This window comes from Girardinichthys multiradiatus, chromosome 20, assembly GCF_021462225.1.
Source record: "Girardinichthys multiradiatus isolate DD_20200921_A chromosome 20, DD_fGirMul_XY1, whole genome shotgun sequence".
Taxonomy (NCBI): Eukaryota; Metazoa; Chordata; class Actinopteri; order Cyprinodontiformes; family Goodeidae; genus Girardinichthys; species Girardinichthys multiradiatus.
Window position 1 is genome coordinate 37,184,069 of NC_061812.1, and position 20,416 is coordinate 37,204,484.

Consider the following 20,416-nt stretch of genomic DNA (forward strand, 5'->3'; position numbering starts at 1 on the left):
GTCTAGGAGAGAGACAGGGTTAAACATTTAAAGACAGGGCCAAGTGTATCATCGGTAGAAGTTGAGCATTAAGTTGTTGCCAGCAGAAGCTTGGACGATGCCCCCTCCAGGAAAGTGTCACAGGTAGACACATAGTCAGGTCAGGTGTAGCTTCTAGGAAGAGAAAAGAGAGAGAACATAAAGTTAAAAGCTGAAATAACAGCAAATAATGCAAAATTTGAGAGTAGTATGAGAATTTAGCGAAGAAAGTGATCATGTCCTCCAGCAGCCTAAGCCTAAAGCAGACCTCTCTCTCTCTCTATATATATATATATATATATATATATATATATATATAGATATATATATATATACATATATATATATTTATATATATATCTATATATATATATATACATATATATATTAATATCTATATATTTCTTAGTAATGATTTTATTCGTTCTAAACCTGGAATACATTATTGTGTGTAAAACAGCTCATCAGAATTAACTAAATGTAAACTTTAGAGCTCATTTATTGGGGAAAACCGTTCCAACATTACTTTCGTACTGGAGCTGTCAGACGTGCCACACACAATATGGCAGGGGCGCTGACGTATTGGCTTCTACGGGGCACGGAAGGTGTAATTTGCTTTTGTGCCTGTGGTCAGAACAACGTTCACCAATTTTTCAAGTTTAAAAACAACATCCTCCACAGTTTTAAGCAGTAAATTATTTCGTCTTACGAATCACTAAATGTAAGAAAAAATATTCTGCAACAACTACTGGTACTGTAAGTATCATGTTTTGGGTAGTTTAAATACGTGTTGCATAAGGAAGTGACGTAGTATTGATACTGTGGTGAAGTGACCTATCATCCCAATAAAAGGTGGGGGTATTTTTATTCTAATTCTGACTCATTTTAGACATGCTCTTACTAAACAACTGACCATTAGAGATATATATCTAATGGAAACTGTACATTTTCTCAAAGAGGTGCGCCATACAGGTTTACGTCACTTTCTATGGCCTTGGCGCTACCTCGACTGTTCCGTCCAATTTTTGCATGGGTGGTCTCGTAGCTCAGGCTCCGTGTATTCCGCGCTGTTGTTGAACAACATAGGCTGCATGTAAATTATAATAGTAAAAGTGCTACCATGATGCTGCCTGACTTGAAATGTTAATACGAACTATGTTTGGCCAGTTGTTGTTGTTGACTCGTGGCTCTTGTTTGTTTTGGTTTTTATTGGAGTAGTTCCAGCAGCTGGTTGACCATGGACACCCTGTCCGGCCACAGCTCCTACCTCCTCCAGCAGCTCCAGGAGCAGAGGATTCAGGGGCTTCTCTGTGACTGCATGCTGGTGGTCAAAGGTGTCTGCTTCAAAGCCCACAAAAATGTCCTGGCTGCTTTCAGCTCCTATTTCAGGTGCCTTGATGTCTTGATTTAATCCATCTTTGTTAGCTTACTTACTGTTAAATCAAACTGAGATGTTACAAGACAACCAAATGTGCGCAGATGCATCTCAAACTGCACTATTATCAAAAAGTTAGTTTATTTTAGTAATTCAATTAAAATTGAAACTCACTTATAGAATCTTGATACACAAATTGATTTTTTTAAAAGTTATTTCAAGCGTTTATTTCTGTTCATTTTTAAGATTATGATGTAATTACAGCTAATGAAATCCCACAATTCAGAATCGAAACATAGAAGACAAATCAAAAAAAGAATTTTAATAAACAGCTATTATGCTATGGCCTACACATTCATGGGGAATGGTGCTTACTTAACAGATGTCCAGCAGACAATCAGTGACACCCACCTCAAGGATGGTTAGCTGGCTTTATCCGACCATATTAATGGTCACGCCAGGCCAGGAGAGTTTTACTAATTCCTTAAAGGGCAATTTGTTTACCGTCACCCAGTTCGTGTGCAGTCCAGGAAGGGAGACAAAACCTATATACATACACTAAATATAAATAAGTATGAAGCATAACAGAAAGTTGAGTATGATAAAGTGCGTTAGAAAAAGGTTTACAAGCAACAACAATAATCACAGTCTTGAGAATCAAGGGCCATTGTGAGGCTGGAGTGGGGGCTTCAAGAGCCACCACCCATAGATGTACCAAGGATATATGTGGCAACTGTCACGTTCCTTATGTTAAGTCGGCCCTGAACCAGAGACAGTGCCGAACCTGTCTTACCTGGGCTGAGGTTAAAAAGGACTGGACTTTTACTCAGTGGTCCAAACTCCTCTTCTCAGAAGAAAGTATATTGCGTATTTCATAACGAAATCAATGCCCCAGAGTGTGGAAGACGAGTTTAAAGGCACACAACCCAATTTTCTTGAGGTCCAATGTGAAGTTTTGACAGTCAAAAGTGATTTATGAGCCATGTCATCTGATGGTGTTGTTCCTCAGTGTTTTACCAAGTCTAAAGTCAGTGTAGCCTTCTACCCGGACATTTTTAGAGCACTTCTTAGTATTCTGCTAACAGTCTTCATGTAGATTTTGATTTCGGGACCTACTTGCACTGCCTACATTACTTGAATCTGATTGAGAAGTTGTAAAAGGAGCTAAAGATTAGGGTGATGGCAAGGTGCCTTCCAGCCTCAAAGACTAGACTTGGAGCTCATCACCACCAAAGATAAATAATCAGAATACCAGTAGAAACAAGCAAAACAAACTGGTCAGTAATTATAAAAAGGGTTGATTGCTGTAATGCCAAACAAAAGTTTTTTCCATTGATTATTGAGAAAGGTTTAAATGACTTTTGCCTTGCCATTACTATTAAAATGTACATTGAACAAGAATAATAATTTTACTCAAAATTAATACACCTTTAACATTGATGCATTATCTTTTGAGAGATGCCTGTCACATTTCCTATCAGAAACAAACTTGTGGGTTGAACAAAAGTACGTTTACATCAAACTCTTCCAGGGTTATGAATAATCTTGGTTTTAACTTTAAATTTCAGTAGACTGAGATTTCTGTGGTAGAAATGCTTTTCAATTGGTCATGAGTAATATTCAATTTTTATAGGAAACTGAATGTTGGGTTTCATGATCTCTAAGCCATAATTATCCAAATTAAAAAGAAATAATGGCTTGAAAAGTATTTATATTATAGTCACTTTTTGAATGGAATTACTGAAAGAAAAAAAACTGTTCAGTGGTGTTCTAATTTATTGAGATACTTCTGTATATGTTACTTTATCTATGACTTGATCTCTTCAGGTCTTTGTTCCAAAACTCTCCCAGTCAAAAGAGCGACGTGTTCAACTTAGTGATCCAGGATGTCAGCGGCATCGGCCAGATACTGGACTACATGTACACCTCCCATATCGACATTAATCAGGATAATGTACAAGCGCTCCTGGACATTGCTCAGAGTCTGCAGGTTCCAAATGTGCAGAGCATGTGCAATGCTTTCCTGAAACCTTGCCCACCTCCTGTAGAGATGCCTTCGTTTGCGCTGCCAGGCATGCTGAGCTCAGAGCACGACTGCCTTTTGGGGAGTAATCTGCCTCACGATGTTGACCTCCACTGTCCGTCTGATCCCCAGAGGTCCAGCTTTTATAGTGACATGGATCACACAAGGAGGATGCCAGTAACTGTGTCTAACAACAGCTCAGCATGTGACATACAAAGCAGCTCCCATGCCCCAGCAGAAAAGCAGCTTGTTCAGGGTTACAAACTCCGCAATTTCTACAGTAAGCAGTACTTTAAGCAAAGTGCAATACAATATAACAATGCAAATCAAGGCCCAGGTCCATTGGTATTGGTGGAAGAGCAGCAAGGTCAGCTGGGAATGAGCCAGGGTGGCAATAACGCTCCTGTGAGTTTAGGAAACACAGTTCAGCCTACCCCACCGTGTACAGCTGTAACAGTGGAAAAAAATGCTGCCTCTTCTTTGACACCCTCAAATAATTTAAACACCCCTACCTGTGAGTCAGAGGACTCCACCATCAATAAGCCTGTCCGGCCAAAAAAGGCAGTTTACCTGAAGAAATACAACTACCTCCGGTCTCAGAAAGCTTTAGAGGAGATGTGCACTGAGTCGGTCACCAAGCCCATTCTCAGCTGTCCCAAAGAGAGCCATCAAGGGGAGCCTGTTGCCCAGGCTGAAGCTCCAGATGAAACTCCAGAAGCCCCCATAGGCAGCAGCCCTCTGGGAAGAGAGGGGTGTTCTGAGGCAGCAGACACCCAGCTTCCCAGTCCTCCACCTGAAAACCAAGAGGAGCAAAATTTGAAGCCTCAGCCAGAGCCTCCTCAGCAAGGAGGGCACAAGCAGTACTGCTGTGAAGTGTGTGGGAAGATCTTCAAACATCCGAGCAACCTGGAGCTCCACAAGCGCTCTCACACTGGTACATACTGGTACATCTAAGTACATACTAATACACAGTGATGGCCTTCATCTTGAATGATTCCTTGAATTGTTTCAAAACACAGCCTGAAATTTTGTGTTTCAGGTGAAAAGCCATTTCAGTGTAATATTTGTGGCAAAAACTTTTCTCAGGTATTTTCTGCTGCATAATCTCACTTTGCACATTTGTTCTTTAAAATTTTTGTTATAAAGAGATGTCAAAGGGATTTTATCTTACAGGCAGGGAACTTACAGACCCATCTGCGGCGACATTCTGGAGAGAAGCCGTACATATGTGAGCTATGTGGTAAAAGGTAACTTCTTGTGTAATGCGGGTTATTTTCTAAATCAACTTATTTAATAATTTTCCTTTTAATCATGTTTTATGTGGTTATTTTTTTTTTTTGAAAAATGAAGTAAATGTTTCAATTTTACAAGCTTTTTAATTTAAATGATCTCACAAATAACAATTTAGAATTTTATTTATATAAAATTTTACTTGACCTTGTTGCAGCATATTTGTTATATATATATATGTATATATATATACATATATATATATATGTATATATATATACATATATATATATATATATATATATATATATATATATATATATATATATATACACTGCTCAAAAAATAAAGGGAACACGCAAATAACATCCTAGATCTGAATGAATGACAAATTTTCATTGAATACTTTGTTCTGTACAAAGTTGAATGCGCTGACAACAAAATCACACAAAAATCATCAATGGAAATCAAATGTATTAACTAATGGAGGCCTGGATTTGGAGTCACATACAAAATTAAAGTGGAAAAACACACTAGAGGCTGATCCAACTTTGATGTAATGTCCTTAAAACAAGTCAAAATGAAGCCAGTATTGCGTGTGACCTCCACATGCTGGTATGACCTCCTTACATGCTCCTGATGAAACAGTGGATGGTCTCCTGAGGGATCTCCTCCCAGACCTGGACTAAAGCATCCGTTGGTGTATGGAGCGAGACATGTTGTCCCAGATGTGCTCAATCGGATTCAGGTCGGGGGAACGGGCGGGCCGGTCCATACCTTCAATGTCTTCATCTTGCAGGAACTGCTGACACACTCCAGCCACATGAGGTCTAGCATTGTCCTGCATTAGGAGGAACCCAGGGCCAACCGTACCAGCATATGGTCTCACAAGGGGTCTGAGGATCTCATCTCGGTACCTAATGGCAGTCAGGCTACCTCTGGCGAGCACATGGAGGGCCATGCGGCCCTCCAAAGAAATGCCACCCCACACCATTACTGACCCACTGCCAAACCGGTCATGCTGAAGAATGTTGCAGGCAGCAGATCGCTCTCCACGGTGTCTCCAGACTCTGTCACGTCTGTCACATGTGCTCAGTGTGAACCTGTTTTCATCTGTGAAGAGCACAGGGCGCCAATGGCGAATTTGCCAATCCTGGTGTTCTCTGGCAAATGCCAAGCGTCCTGCACGGTGTTGGGCTGTGAGCACAATCCCCATTTGTGGACGTCGGGCCCTCATACCATCCTCATGGAGTCGGTTTCTAACCGTTTGTGCAGACACATGCACATTTGTCTGGAGACACCACGGAGAGAGATCTGCTGCCTGCAACATCCTTCAGCATGAACGGTTTGGCAGTGGGTCAGTAATGGTGAGGGGTGGCATTTCTTTGGAAGGCCGCATGGCCCTCCATGTGCTCGCCAGAGGTAGCCTGACTGTCATTAGGTACCGAGATGAGATCCTTAGAGCCCTTGTGAGACCATATGCTGGTACGGTTGGTCCTGGGTTCCTCCTAATGCAGGACAATGCTAGACCTCATGTGGCTGGAGTGTGTCAGCAGTTCCTGCAAGATGAAGACATTGAAGCTATGGACTGGCCCGCCCGTTCCCCAGACCTGAATCCGATTGAGCACATCTGGGAAGTCATGTCTCGCTCCATCCACCAACATCACGTTGCACCACAGACTGTCTAGGAGTTGGCGGATGATTTAGTCCAGGTCTGGGAGGAGATCCCTCAGGAGACCATCCGCCGTTTCATCAGGAGCATGTAGGGAGGTCATACAGGCACGTGGAGGCAACACACAATACTGAGCCTCATTTTGACTTGTTTTAAGGACATTACATCAAAGTTGGATCAGCCTGTAGTGTGTTTTTCCACTTTAATTTTGTGTGTGACTCCAAATTCAGGCTTCCATTGGTTAATAAATTTGATTTCCATTGATAATTATTGTGTGATTTTGTTGTCAGCATTTTCAACTTTGGACAGAACAAAGTATTCAATGAGAATATTTCATTCATTCAGATCTAGGATGTGTTATTTGAGTGTTCCCTATATTTTTTTGAGCAGTATATATACAGGGGTTGGACAATGAAACTGAAACACCTGGTTTTAGACCACAATAATTTATTAGTATGGTGTAGGGCCTCCTTTTGCGGCCAATACAGCGTGAATTCGTCTTGGGAATGACATATACAAGTCCTGCACAGTGGTCAGAGGGATTTTAAGCCATTCTTCTTGCAGGATAGTGGCCAGGTCACTACGTGATACTGGTGGAGGAAAACGTTTCCAGACTCGCTCCTCCAACACACCCCAAAGTGGCTCAATAATATTTAGATCTGGTGACTGTGCAGGCCATGGGAGATGTTCAACTTCACTTTCATGTTCATCAAACCAATCTTTCACCAGTCTTGCTGTGTATATTGGTGCATTGTCATCCTGATACACAGCACCACCTTCATGATACAATGTTTGAATCATTGGATGCACATGGTCCTCAAGAATGGTTCGGTAGTCCTTGGCAGTGACGCGCCCATCTAGCACAAGTATTGGACCAAGGGAATGCCATGATATGGCAGCCCAAACCATCACTGATCCACCCCCATGCTTCACTCTGGGCATGCAACAGTCTGGGTGGTACGCTTCTTTGGGGCTTCTCCACACCGTAACTCTCCCGGATGTGGGGAAAACAGTAAAGGTGGACTCATCAGAGAACAATACATGTTTCACATTGTCCACAGCCCAAGATTTGCGCTCCTTGCACCATTGAAACCGACGTTTGGCATTGGCATGAGTGACCAAAGGTTTGGCTATAGCACCCCGGCCGTGTATATAGACCCTCTGGAGCTCCCGACGGACAGTTCTGGTGGAAACAGGAGCGTTGAGGTGCACATTTAATTCTGCTGTGATTTGGGCAGCCGTGGTTTTATGTTTTTTGGATACAATCCGGGTTAGCACCCGAACATCCCTTTCAGACAGCTTCCTCTTGCGTCCACAGTTAATCCTGTTGGATGTGGTTCGTCCTTCTTGGTGGTATGCTGACATTACCCTGGATACCGTGGCTCTTGATACATCACAAAGACTTGCTGTCTTGGTCACAGATGCGCCAGCAAGACGTGCACCAACAATTTGTCCTCTTTTGAACTCTGGTATGTCACCCATAATGTTGTGTGCATTTCAATATTTTGAGCAAAACTGTGCTCTTACCCTGCTAATTGAACCTTCACACTCTGCTCTTACTGGTGCAATGTGCAATCAATGAAGACTGGCTACCAGGCTGGTCCAATTTAGCCATGAAAGCTCTCACACTAAAATGACAGGTGTTTCAGTTTCATTGTCCAACCCCTGTATATGTATGTATATATATATATAATGTTAGGTATGGTATAAAATCTGTGATGCTATGGGCCCATTTCTCTTCCGAAGGTACAGTGTTTAGAGTGCATAGCATCGTGAACTCCTAACAGGAGATTTTAAATAAACATCTGGTGGTTTCTATAGGTATTCCTTTCAATAGGATAATAATCAAACCACATGGCATATTCAAGACAGGAATGATTCACCAGACAGAAAATCAAACTTCTTTCATTATCACCTCTGTCCCCAGACCTAAATCTTGCAGAAAGCCTGTGAGATGAACTGAAGAGTAGACTCAATCAAAAAGGAGCCCGAAGAGATTTTGCATGGAGGAATGGTTAAAAATTCCTCCCTCTGTTTGCTTCAACCTTGATTTCCAAACGAGAAGCACTGTTCTATTGGGGTCTGTAAAACATATGGAAAGCAGGGTCAGATTATGCTATATACACATCTATAAAATGGGTGCCAAATTTGTCTATCTGTGCATGTCCTCCCATTGTAATAGTACCCTGTCTATCAGCACATATCCCCAATTATCCCTTTAGGCTTATTTTAACTAAATAATACATTTGATTTAAATATTAAAACAACTCTTTGTTTACCAGCTTCACTGCATCAGGGGATGTCCAACGTCACAAAGTGGTTCACACAGGAGAGAAGCCACATTTGTGTGATATATGCGGCCGAGGTAACGTTGCATCTCTTGGTCTAAACAACAGTTTTCATTACTTACATGTTTCTTCAAATGCTCAGCTGGAAAATGACATTCTTTGTATATCTCTTGTTTAGGATTTAATAATTTGAGCAATCTCAAGGAGCACAAGAGGACTCATGCAACAGACAGGACATTCACCTGTGACCAGTGTGGAAAGTCCTTTAACACACACAGAAAGCTGCTGAAGCACAAGGTCCGCCACACTGGAGAAAAACCCCACAGCTGTGCCACTTGTGGTAAGGAATTATCCATCTGGTTAGGGATTAGTAGTAGTAGTTTATAATTTCAGTTTTTTTTTTCCAATACATGAATTTTCTCTGTTGAGTCGAGACCAGCTTTACACAGGGGACCGGAGGGGGCAATGCCCCCTCAAACAAATGTCTTGGCTCCTCAAATCAGTTCTCAATCACACAAGCACAACCCCCCGCCTCTCCTCTCCCTCCTCCTCCTTCATTTAGCCATCGTGTAGTGCTAGACTGGAGGGGAAACCGCAGCATCCGCCGCCACGCTCTTAGACGGGTATTGGCGAAAGATGTTTGGTGCAAAATTAACCACAATGCTTAACACTATAGCGCTGCGGAAAACATTATGCAGTTTCTTGCCCAATGTTTCTTTAAAAAAAAGGGTCGGAGAGGGGGGCATTTCGGCTTGACACCTGCTGAAAAACGCTTTCATTTTCTTCCAATCAGCATCCATGCATGGCTGCATAACTCATTTGCCTACACGTTTTGTACTAATAACATCCGTGATTTCAAAGCCTTTTCCAGCTGCTGACTGATGTTTGTCAGGTTTAATGAAGAGAGAAAGAGAGGAAGATATACAACCCAACATGCAAATTAGACCATTTCACTCATTTCAATTGATTATTTTGATGTTAATGTCTGAAGTAGAAAAGCAAAAGCATCGCCACAGCCATTTTTCTAAATTTAGTAACTCTTACAATAAAGTGTTGAAAATAAAAACAAACATACAGTATTTTTATAATTACAGCATGCTGGCCAAAACTCTGTTCTATGTAGGTAATAGTCACTTTATCTCAAGGAGCTCTTTTCTTGCAAGCATTTCTACAGTTGAGGAATAATTTTGCTAGGTTATTAACGTTACAGGCTAATATATGTCGAAGGCTAAATATAATGCTCTCTGATATAGAGCGGCACACAAAAACTGTTCGAAATAGGAAAATGTTACTTAGCTGTCTGTTTGACTTTATTAGCATAATAATAGACCCAATGTTAACATTAACTACCTAAAGTAAGTTTGTGATTTAAAATGAAAGGTAGATCTTGAAGCAGGGCTGTGTTTGTGTGTGCTTGGTTCACTGTATGGAGCTTCAGGGACCTTAAGGGAAGCTGCTAATAGACTGGAGGAAATAGAACGCTGTGTAGAGGTCGGACACCGAATGTCTGCGTGCCGAGTTCATCATTGATAAATGCTTTTTGGTGGGGAAAAGCCATTCAGATTGGAACTATGCAGGCTAAAGGTAACCAGCCAATAGGCAGAAGTTGACGCCTGCAGACACAGCCCCTCCTCATTTGCATAATGAGGCAGAAAAGAATACAGAAATGTAAAGAGCACAGGCATAAATAAATAGCATTAAACAAATAAATAGAGTAAAAAAATACCAAGGAAAAATAAAACAAACAAAAAATATTAAAACCTACACATAAATATGCCCCTGGTAGGGTCACCCAAGGCAAACAGGTCCTAGGTGAGGGATCAGACAAAGCGCAGCCCACAGACCCCTTATGATGATTACCATAAATGGAAACAGTGTCACCTCGCCCGGACGCGGGTCACTGGGGCCCCACTCTGGAGCCAGGCCTGGAGATGGGGCACACTGGTGAGCGCCTGGTGGCCGGGCTTTCACCCATGGAGCCTGGCCAGGCACAGCCCGAAGAGGAAACGTGGGTCCCCCTTCCGATGGGCTCACCACCCGTGGGAGGGGCCAAAGGGGTCGGGTGCAATGAGGTATGGGTGACGGCCAAAGGCCAAGACCTTGGCGGTCTGATCCACGGCTGCAGAAGGTGGCTCTTGGGTCGTGGAATGTCTCCTCTCTGGTGGGGAAGGAGCCTGAGTTGGTGTGGGAGGTAGAGAGGTTCCGGCTAGAAATAGTCGGGCACGGCTCAGGCTTTGGAACCAGTCTCCTTGAGAGGGATTGGACACTCTTCCACTCTGGAGTTTCTCTTGGTGAGAGACGCAGAGCTGGGGTGGGCATACATACACCAAACAGCAGTTCAGACTACGAACCCTGTTTGGAAACCTTGGAAGGGGTGTTGGAGAGAGCCCCTCCGGGGGACTCCCTTGTTCTGCTGAAGGACTTCAACGCCTACGTTGGCAATAACAGTGAGACCTGGAGTGGTGTGGTTGGGAGGAATGACCCTCCCGTTCAGAAACCGAGTGGTGTTTTGTTATTGGACTTCTGTGCTCGTCATGGCTTGTCCATAACTAACACCATGTTCAAGCATAAGGGTGTCCATATGTGCTCTTGGCACCAGGACACCCTAGGTTGCAGTTCAATGATCGACTGTGTTGTCGTGTCATATAATCTGGGCTGCATGTCTTGGACACTCGGGTGAGGAGGGGAGCGGAGCTATCCACTGACCACTACCTGGTGGTGAGCTGGCTCCGATGGTGGGGGAGGATGCCAGTCAGACCTGGCACACCCAAACGAATCTTGAGGGTCAACCTGGGAATGCCTGGTGGAGTCTCCCGTGAGGCGGCGCTTCAACTCCCACCTCCGGGAGAGCTTCTAACACGGTGGGCATAGTACTTCAAAGACCTCCTTAATCCCACCAGCTGAGCCTGGGGACATTAGGCTCTCCGGTCTCTGGTGCTGAGGTCACCAAGGTGATTAAAAAGCTCCTCGGTGGTAAGGCCCCGGGGGTGTATGAGATTCGCCTGGAGTTTCTTAAGGCTCTGGATGCTGTAGGGTTTTGTTGGCTAACGCGATTCTGCAGCATCAAGTGGACATCGGGGGCAGTTCCACGGGATTGGCAGACTGGGGTGGGGGTCCCCCTATTCAAAATGGGGGACCGTAGAGTGTGTTCCAATTATAGAGGAGTCACACTCTTAAGCCTCCCTGGTAAGGTCTATTCGGGGGTTCTGGAGAGGAGGGTCCATCGGATAGTTGAGTAGTGTGGTTTTCGTCCTGCCTTTTGGAACACTGGACCAGCTCTGCACCCTCCGCGGATTCCTTGAGGGTGCAATCAGTCTACATGTGCTTTGTGAACTTGGAGAAGGCGTTCGACCGTGTCCCTCAGGGAATCCTGTGGGGGGTGCTCCAGGAATATAGGGTACCAGGCCATTTGATACGGGCTGTTAGATCCCTGTATGATCAGTGTCAGAGCTTGGTCCACATTGCCGGCAGTAAGTCGGACTCGTTTCCAGTGAAGGTTGGACTCCGCCAAGGTTGCCCTTTGTCACAGATTCTGTTCATAACTTTTATGGACAGAATTTCTAGGCGCAGCAAAAGTGTTGAGGGGATCCGTTTTGGTGGCCGTAGGATTGCGTCTCGGCTTTTTGCGGATGATGTGGTCCTATTGGCTTCATAAGCTCATGATCTACAGCTCTCACTGTAGCAGTTTGCTGCCGAGTGTGAAGCGGCCGGGATGAGAATCAGTGCCTCCAAGTCCGAGCCCATGTTCTTGAGATGGAAAAGGGTAGAGTACCTTCTCCGAGTGGCAGGGAGGTCCTGCCTCAAGTGGAGGAGTTCAAGTATCTTGGGGTCTTGTTCACGAATGAGGGAAAAATGGAGTGGGAGATCGATAGACGGATTGGTGCTGCGTCAGCAGTGATGCGGGAGCTGTGCTGGTCTGTCGTGGTGAAGAGAGAGCTGAGTCAAAAAGCGAAGGTCTCGACTTACCGGTCGATCTACGTTCCTACTCTCATCTATGGTCCTATGGTCATGAGCTTTGGGTCGTGACCGAAAGAACGAGATCACGGATACAAGCGGCTGAAATTAGTTTCCTCCACAAGGTGTCTGGACTCTCCCTTAGAGATAAGGTGAGAAGCTCGGTCACCTGGGAGTAGAGCCGCTGCTTCTCCACGTCGAGAGGACCCAGTTGAGGTGGCTCAGGCATCTGGTTAGGATGCCTCCTGGACGCCTCGCTGGTGAGGTGTTCTGGGCACATCCCACCAGGAGGAGGCCCAGAGGAAGACCCAGGACACGCTGGAGGGACTATGTTTCTCGGCTGGCCTGGGAATGCCTTGGGATTCCCGCTGACAAGCTGGCCCAACCCAAGTGGCTGGGGAGAGGGAGGTCTGGGTCTCTTTGCTTAGGATGCTGCCCCCGCGACCCGACCCCGGATAAGCAGAAGACGATAGATAGATGGATGGATGGATGGATGGCATACACAAAAATAAATACATTTAAAAATAATTCCTTAATAATAATAAAGTAATGGATAATAAATAAATAAGGTAATTATTATAAAGGTGAATAAATAAAGAAGCTAATTAAATTAGATATGTACATTTTTTGTCTCATTGAATTATTTAATTATAACTTTTTTATGGTGGCCAAAATGCAAAAATCAGGTAACTGTGGAATAGATTGCCTTTAATAATTTACTTGAAATTTAATAATCACCCTCGATTATTTAATTTAAACTGTTGCCTTGCAGCAAGAAGGCTACACGGTGGCGCAGTTGGTAGCACTGTTGCTTTACAGCAAGAAGGTCCTGGGTTCGACTCCTGGCCGGGGGACTTTCTGGATGGAGTTTGCATGTTCTCCCCGTGCATGCGTGGGTTCTCACTGGGTACTCCAGCTTCCTCCCACAGTCCAAAAACATGACTGTTAGGTTAATTGGTCTCCCTAATTTGCCCTTCGGTGTGAATGAGTGTCTGCGTGGTTGTTTGTCCTGTGTGTCTCTGTGTTGCCCTGCGATGGACTGGCGACCTGTCCAGGGTGTACCCTGCTTCTCACCCGTAGACTGCGGGAGATAGGCACCAGTTCCCCCACGACCCACTATGGAAGAAGCGGTATAGAAAATGACTGACTAAATAATCGGCTAGAAATATGTTCAAACACCAGATTTAAAAACTGTTAATGAAATTATTGCACAATAATGCAAGGATAATTATTTGACGTAAAATTGATGTGGTGAAGTTGACAGAGATGAAAGTTCAGTTCTCAACAGATTTTTTTGAGTCTAAAGATGGAGTGTAAAGTTGATTTTAGGCTGTGTATTGTTCTGTGTGTTGGTTAGAAACGTTTGCTACTGTTTACTGTAACCATTAAAAACGTCTTTCTTTCTTTCTTTCTTTCTTTCTTTCTTTCTTCTGTTTGTTGCACCAAATACAAATTAATATCTGTTTAATCTTACTGCTGAAACCCCAGGATAAGAAATCTCAGTATAATTGGTGGATTAATCCAATATGTTTACAGTGTTTTACATGTACGATGTTTTATTTCATCCAGGGAAGTGCTTCATTGGCTCAGGAGACCTTCAGCGCCATATACGATCACACACTGGTGAGAAACCCTATATCTGTGATACCTGCGGAAAGAGCTTTACCCGCTCTGCCATGCTGAGGAGACACAGCAATATGCACTGTAAGGGGCCCCCTGTCTCAAGCCCGGCCACGGACAGCCCTGAGCAGACTCAAAACTCAGATGGACCAGCCTCATTCGCTAAACCTCTCAGCCAGAATAAACCAATAGCTGCCACCACTGAGCAGCACTTCTCTGCTATGATTCCCGACACAGACTTAGGGAAAGCCTCTTCATGTAGTCCTCCACCAACACAAGCAATACAACCTTTAGAGACTCCAGGTCCCAGCATGCACCTTAGCCCAGCACTTACCTCCCTTCCAGAGCTGCGCTCCCTGGTTCCCCATCACCTCCTTACATCCAGCCACCAGGAGAGAGGCGCAGCTTTGCTACCTGCAGACCGCATAAAGCTGAACAAACCGACTCAGGAGGCTGTGTATGGTCCGTATGTGGAAAACGGGAATACATGTATTGACAGAGACCCTGCAGGGAGACCCTACCTGCCTCCCTCAGACAATCACTGCAGTTCCTTCACAGGGTCCAGCAGGCCCTACAGGTCGAGTGAAGGTCAGTTTATCTCCAGCGTGACTCTGTGGGGCCTGGCAATGAAGACTCTGCAGAATGAGAACGATAATGACATGGAGCAGTGAATTATTGCATCTGTTTCAACTAGGAATAGCTAAGCCACAATTAAAAGTTGCTCTCTTTAAAGTTAGCTTTATCACATAAACAGATGCTTTTATCTGAAAGAAAATGTATAATAGGGCTAATACAGGTCACTGAACTCATGAAATAAAGTATAACCTTTTAAACGTCTGGGAGTTGTACTTAAAACTTGAAATTAAACCAATAAATTGATGTAGCCCTTTAAATACATGGTTTTCCTGTCATAATCCAGTCTGAAAATGAACCTGCAGATGTTTACTCTATGTCAGCTCGCAATGGACACCCACTACTCATTAGGATGTGCCAAAAACATTTAACACTTTAGTCATCTACTTTAGGATGAATTACTGTTCTATTAGCACGAAAGCCTGTAACACAGCAGAAATGTTTAACTTTTATATACAGCATTGCACTTTAAAATCATTGCTTAAAACACAGATGTATTTTCATGTAATATTGAATTATATTCAGTTATCAATAAACCAGCTATGCTTTATCTAAGTCTCTGTGCTTTAATAAAAATGATTTCTCATTGATTTTAAATAAAAATCTTTGTGACTGTATGAATCTCTTTTATCAAGTTATCCTGCTTGGAAACACATTGATCAGACCTTATTACACATCCGACTTCACTACACAATTATGTAGATTCATTCGATCCCCCACCCTGACAGACAGGCTCCTGAATTAACATCTACAGAAACTACAAAAAAGAAGACTGATCAAAGCAAACATTTAAATGTAAAGGATTTTAATCAGAACCCACCTCTAAATTTTACAACTTTTTTTGCATGGTCACATGAAACAAGTTGCATGTGCTTTAGGGAAATATTGGCCTTGTGATCAACACGGAAAGCATCGTTCTTGAACACCATTTTTTCCAACTGAACATAAAGACTAATTTGAAACAAGCACTTAGTGCAAGTATTAAGCATTTGAGGGGAATGATAATAACATTCTGTTGGCTTTTAAAGTGATATAGGTCAGGAGAAATGGTAGAGGCACACCTAAGATACAGGGTAGGACAGAGGTTTGCCTACATTCTTCACTGGAATGTATTTTTAGATTTTTTAGATACATTTTAACTGCTAAATATATACACATAACTCAAATTCAATAAATAAATAAAACTATATATTTTATATAATATAATATGTATAATTCACAAGTTTGAATTTATGATGTACTGTATTGCCAAACTTCGCTCACCAATCCAAATCATTGAATTCACGTGTTATAATCACTTTCATGGCCACAAGTGTATAAATCCAGCACGTAGGCATTCAGGGTTACAGCCCTTCAGCGTGATACTACCACCACCATGACAGTACTGAGTTTTGGATTAAAAGCCTCACTTTAACTTCTTCAACATTCTTCTCTTTCTTATGGCAAAAAAGCTCAATCTTTTTCTTATCTGACCCGACCGCACCAGTCTTGTTCAGGTGGGCAGCTGCAAACTTTTGGGCAAGCTTAAATGGGATGATTTTGTTCTAGTGCTTCACATTTGGACCCATCTAAATAAAGTACCTTCTTCCACATGTTTGTTCTGTCCCCTAAATGGCTTTCTGTTACCCTCTCATTCCACGTTGACATTAAACTAGCTTCACTGTGGACAGTCACACTGGTTTTCCAGAGTTGTTCTTGAACATCCTACCCAACTTCCTTTTATCCAAGGGGGGCAGTTTGTGTTAGATGAATGTAGTTTAAACACCATTAGGTGTCCCAACAACAAAGACACAATTGAAAATGTGTGGACCATGCTCAAAGGCTTGGTATGTGCCAGGAAACCAGCCAATTTAAATGAGCTCTACCCAGATGAGTTGTCAAATACCCAACCAGAATTTTGCCAGAAGCTCGCTGATGGCAACAAAAAGTGTGTGCTAAGGCACATTTATCCAACTGGGGGTATAAAGTATGTAAATATTTTATCCTGTGTGTATAATTTTGACCATGTGCAGAGTAGTAAAAATCCACAGTAAAATTAAGGTTATTTTGAAAATAGTGAGCAGGATGGTAAGGGAGGTAAAATAAAATCCTAAACTTCATTGTCAGAGAGGTGCAGCAGAGAGTGGTATGTTCTGTGAGTCGTGAGGTCTCCATACCAACAGTTAGATGCTATCTCCATGCCAACCAGTTGCTTGAGAGGCATGCTGGGGAAAGGCCTGGGACTGTGTCCAGTCCGGGTGGGTTTGGCATGAGATAAAATTAGATTTTATTCATCCCCCAAATTGGAAATTGAATGGTCAAAGCAGAATGACAGAGTAAAAAGGTTACATATCTAGGGAGATAAGTTAAAGAAAAATTAATAATAAAAATAAAAACTAGTGCAAGCAAAGCAACAACAAGAATAAATAAACACTAAAAATAAATAAATGCTATATCTAAAATAATGTTACAACAATTATGAACACTATATTAAAAAATAAGAGATGTAAATGAAATTAAACATATATGTACAGTATTGTACATTTACAGGTTTTTATTATAAAGTCTTAAACATGATGGGAGGAAGGACCTTCTCAAGCATTCCTTCCTGTACTGTAGCAGCTGACGCCAGATGCTGAAGGAGCTGCTCCAAGCACCCACAGTGTCATAGAGGGGGATGAGAGATGTTGTTCATGATAGATGTCAGTACAGCCAACATCCTCCTCTTCCCCACCTCCACTGTAGAGTCCAGGGGACAGCCCACAGCTGAACCGGTACTCCTGACCAGCCTGTCCAGTCTACTTCTGTCCCACTCCAGTCAAGCCGCTCCCCCAGCAGTCCACAATATAGAACACTGTAGAGGCTAATGGTGCCGTATCAGAATAAAAGACAAATATGTGGAAAAACTCCTTGTGCCCATTGTAAGGTACAGTAGAGGATCTGTGATTCTTCGTTGGTTTCCAAATACCCTGGAAAGTTTAATAAAGTGCATAGCATGAACACTTTTAAATACCATGAATAGAAACATAATACAAATCTGGTGGTCTCTGTCATCAAACTAAAAACAGGTTACGCCTGGGTCTTTCAACAGAATAATGACCAAAAACATACCATTTTGTGGAAAAAGAAATTAGTTGACATGAGAACCCTGCTTACATTGACAGGCCACACTGGGCTTGCTTTGAGCTCCTGACTTTCAAGGTAAAACATGTATAACTGTTGCCAAAGCTGTATGCCGCCTTATTCACCTTTAACAGCTGGAACAATTAATACCCGCAGTTTTTAAGTTAATGTAATGCTTCTGAAAACCCTGTAGAGGGAGCTAAAACTATGTGGTTTATAACTAAATATCTACACCGACAAGAAGCCTCCGTAGAACCAGATGTGACAGAGGTTTCCCTGATCGGCTAACTGAATGCATCTCTTGCAGATTACACAACACTGGGTCAACAACAAAGCACCAAATAGTGTATAATGTAGCAAATAATGCAATGTATGTGCACTCACTTACTGTGCCTTAAGGTATGAACATTGCTCATGAGAGTGATATGGTTTTATGGACGCCATTAGTGAAGTGAAGCTGTCTGAAATGAGAAACACATCCAGGATACATCCAGTAAACTCTATGCACCAGTAATCATTGTGCAGCCTCGCTGCCTAATGTCAGACATGTAAACACTGTGCAGAGTAGGCACCATTCACGAAGCTTCCAGTCATTGTCACTACATACAGGCCTTGTTAACCCGTGCCTGCTGGACTGGTTGCCTAGCAACCCATAGGATAAGTCTGTTATCACAGTGTCCATTCTCCTCAATTATCCTTTACATCACTCCTCCACACTATGATGAGCAGGAGGGAGAAATGTTTGGCATGATGGTCTGCCTGACCCTCATGTGCCTCTTGTGCTCCTAAAGGACACTTTGTCCAAATACTTTGACAATGTCCCAGTATTTGCGTTTCATGTCCCTGTATTCACAGTACTTGTTTTCATTCTATTTTCTTTAAAATTTTATTCTTTGTTGATTCCACTTGGGTTTCTTGAAATATGTTTTAGAAATCAAAGTTTTTTATTTAATTAAATTTAATATGGTATTATAAACACACTACTTGGTTTTCTTGAAATGTACAATATAATCAATAATATAACAATAATAATAATATTATAAAGTTTTTTATGTTACTTTATTTTATCCTGGTACTTAGTTTTCTTAAAATCTGTTTGATGAATTGTTTAATTTTTTATTTATTATTCACCCTTTGTAAAGTGTGCTTGGGTTTCTTAAAATACACTATAAAATTTGTATTTTATTATTTTTTTGTTTAGGCTTTTCCTTGCTAAAATGTAGAAAGGTTTCACCACATAAAGAAATTATCCATACCCTTGACATCTTGAGCATCTTCTCACTTTATAACTTACATCAAATCGTGAGAGAATAAGGAAACTCCTTCTGTGCGTCTCTTCCTCATAAACGCTCTTCCTCATAAACGCAGGCCTTTGTGGTGCTGTGATCCCCTTGCTTGTTTACAGATTTATGACTAGAGCTATTCCCGTCACCTATTTGCACATGTTCATGAAGAAGGTCATTACATTTTTCTATATGCACATCACCTTGTTTTGATTCACATCGTAACACAATCTGTTTAGGTCACTTAATTTTTTTTCTCTTTATTGTCATTAAGATTTTACATTCCCTTGCATTCAATGTCATAAGTTCAAAATCTCTGGCTGAACAACTTTCTAACTTTATGTTTATGTCCTTGTCTACCTAACTCTGCACCACTTTTGTCTAAAATGCACCCAGTTTGTAGTCTATGGCAAGCTGCTCTCTTAATTAATCAATTTGAATGGAAAAGATAATGAAAACATCCTTTTGATGTGCTTACAACCAAAATAATCAATATTTGTGCACATCCCACAGTGTTATTGCTGCTATTACCAGTATTAACCAATAATCTGAGATAACATGTTGACCTTAAAGTATATTTTTGTTCATTCATTCATTCATCTTCTATACCACTTATTCCATAGTGGGTCACGGGGGAGCTGGTGCCTATCTCCATCAATCTACGGGCGAGAGGCAGGGTAGACCCTAGACAGGTCGCCAATTTATCGCAGGGCAAATGTCTTCTTACCAAGTAAAATTATACTCTACTTTGATTTCTTTTTTTTTTTTTGCTTTTTGCCAATGTAATGCTCCACTTGTCATTATGGGACATATGTTTGCCTGTCCATAGTCTGAAACCACTCAAATAAAAAATGAGCATCTATGTTTAGATTGTGACTCATTAAGGGATTATGATGACAACACTGTCATTTATTCAAATGATCTCCAAAAATGGTGGTACAGCTAGTATCAAACAAATTTGTATTCCAGAATTGTTCTCTATTTAGCTCCATCAATCCTCCCATTAACTCAGAGCCGCTTTCCTATCCCTGCTGAAGAAAAGCGTCCCCCCAGCATAATACTGCCACTACCATGTTTCACCGCTGGGATTGTGTATTCAGGGTAATGTGTAGTGTAAGTTTTCCTCTGCATAGCCTTTTACATAAAGGCCAAAGGGATTATGTTTTTTGCCTCATCTGACCTGAGCACCTTTCCTAAAAGGCTTGTGGTTAAAAATAA

General features: G+C 42.2%; 1 protein-coding gene and 1 long non-coding RNA gene across 3 annotated transcripts; one reads left to right on the forward strand and one right to left on the reverse strand.

Annotated features, from left to right (window-relative positions):
* Window positions 1-800: 800 nt before the first annotated feature.
* zbtb49 (zinc finger and BTB domain containing 49) lies at window positions 801-15,363 on the forward strand. 2 transcript variants are annotated; one of them, XM_047348909.1, is made up of 8 exons: window positions 801-870; window positions 1,237-1,407; window positions 3,221-4,350; window positions 4,456-4,502; window positions 4,590-4,663; window positions 8,601-8,683; window positions 8,785-8,946; window positions 14,130-15,363. In XM_047348909.1, exons 2-8 carry the CDS (start codon window positions 1,256-1,258, stop codon window positions 14,849-14,851), a joined length of 2,370 nt encoding a protein of 789 aa, XP_047204865.1. In that variant the 5' UTR covers window positions 801-870; window positions 1,237-1,255; the 3' UTR covers window positions 14,852-15,363. The 2 variants fall into 2 exon arrangements, with proteins under 2 accessions (XP_047204865.1, XP_047204864.1); XM_047348908.1 differs by lacking the exon at window positions 801-870 and adding an exon at window positions 1,095-1,111.
* Window positions 15,364-17,331: 1,968 nt separating this feature from the next.
* On the reverse strand, window positions 17,332-18,534 carry LOC124856158. Its single transcript, XR_007035262.1, has 2 exons — window positions 18,304-18,534; window positions 17,332-17,761 (listed from the first exon to the last, which is right to left on the reverse strand). It is a non-coding gene; the product is annotated as an uncharacterized LOC124856158 (long non-coding RNA).
* Window positions 18,535-20,416: the final 1,882 nt, after the last annotated feature.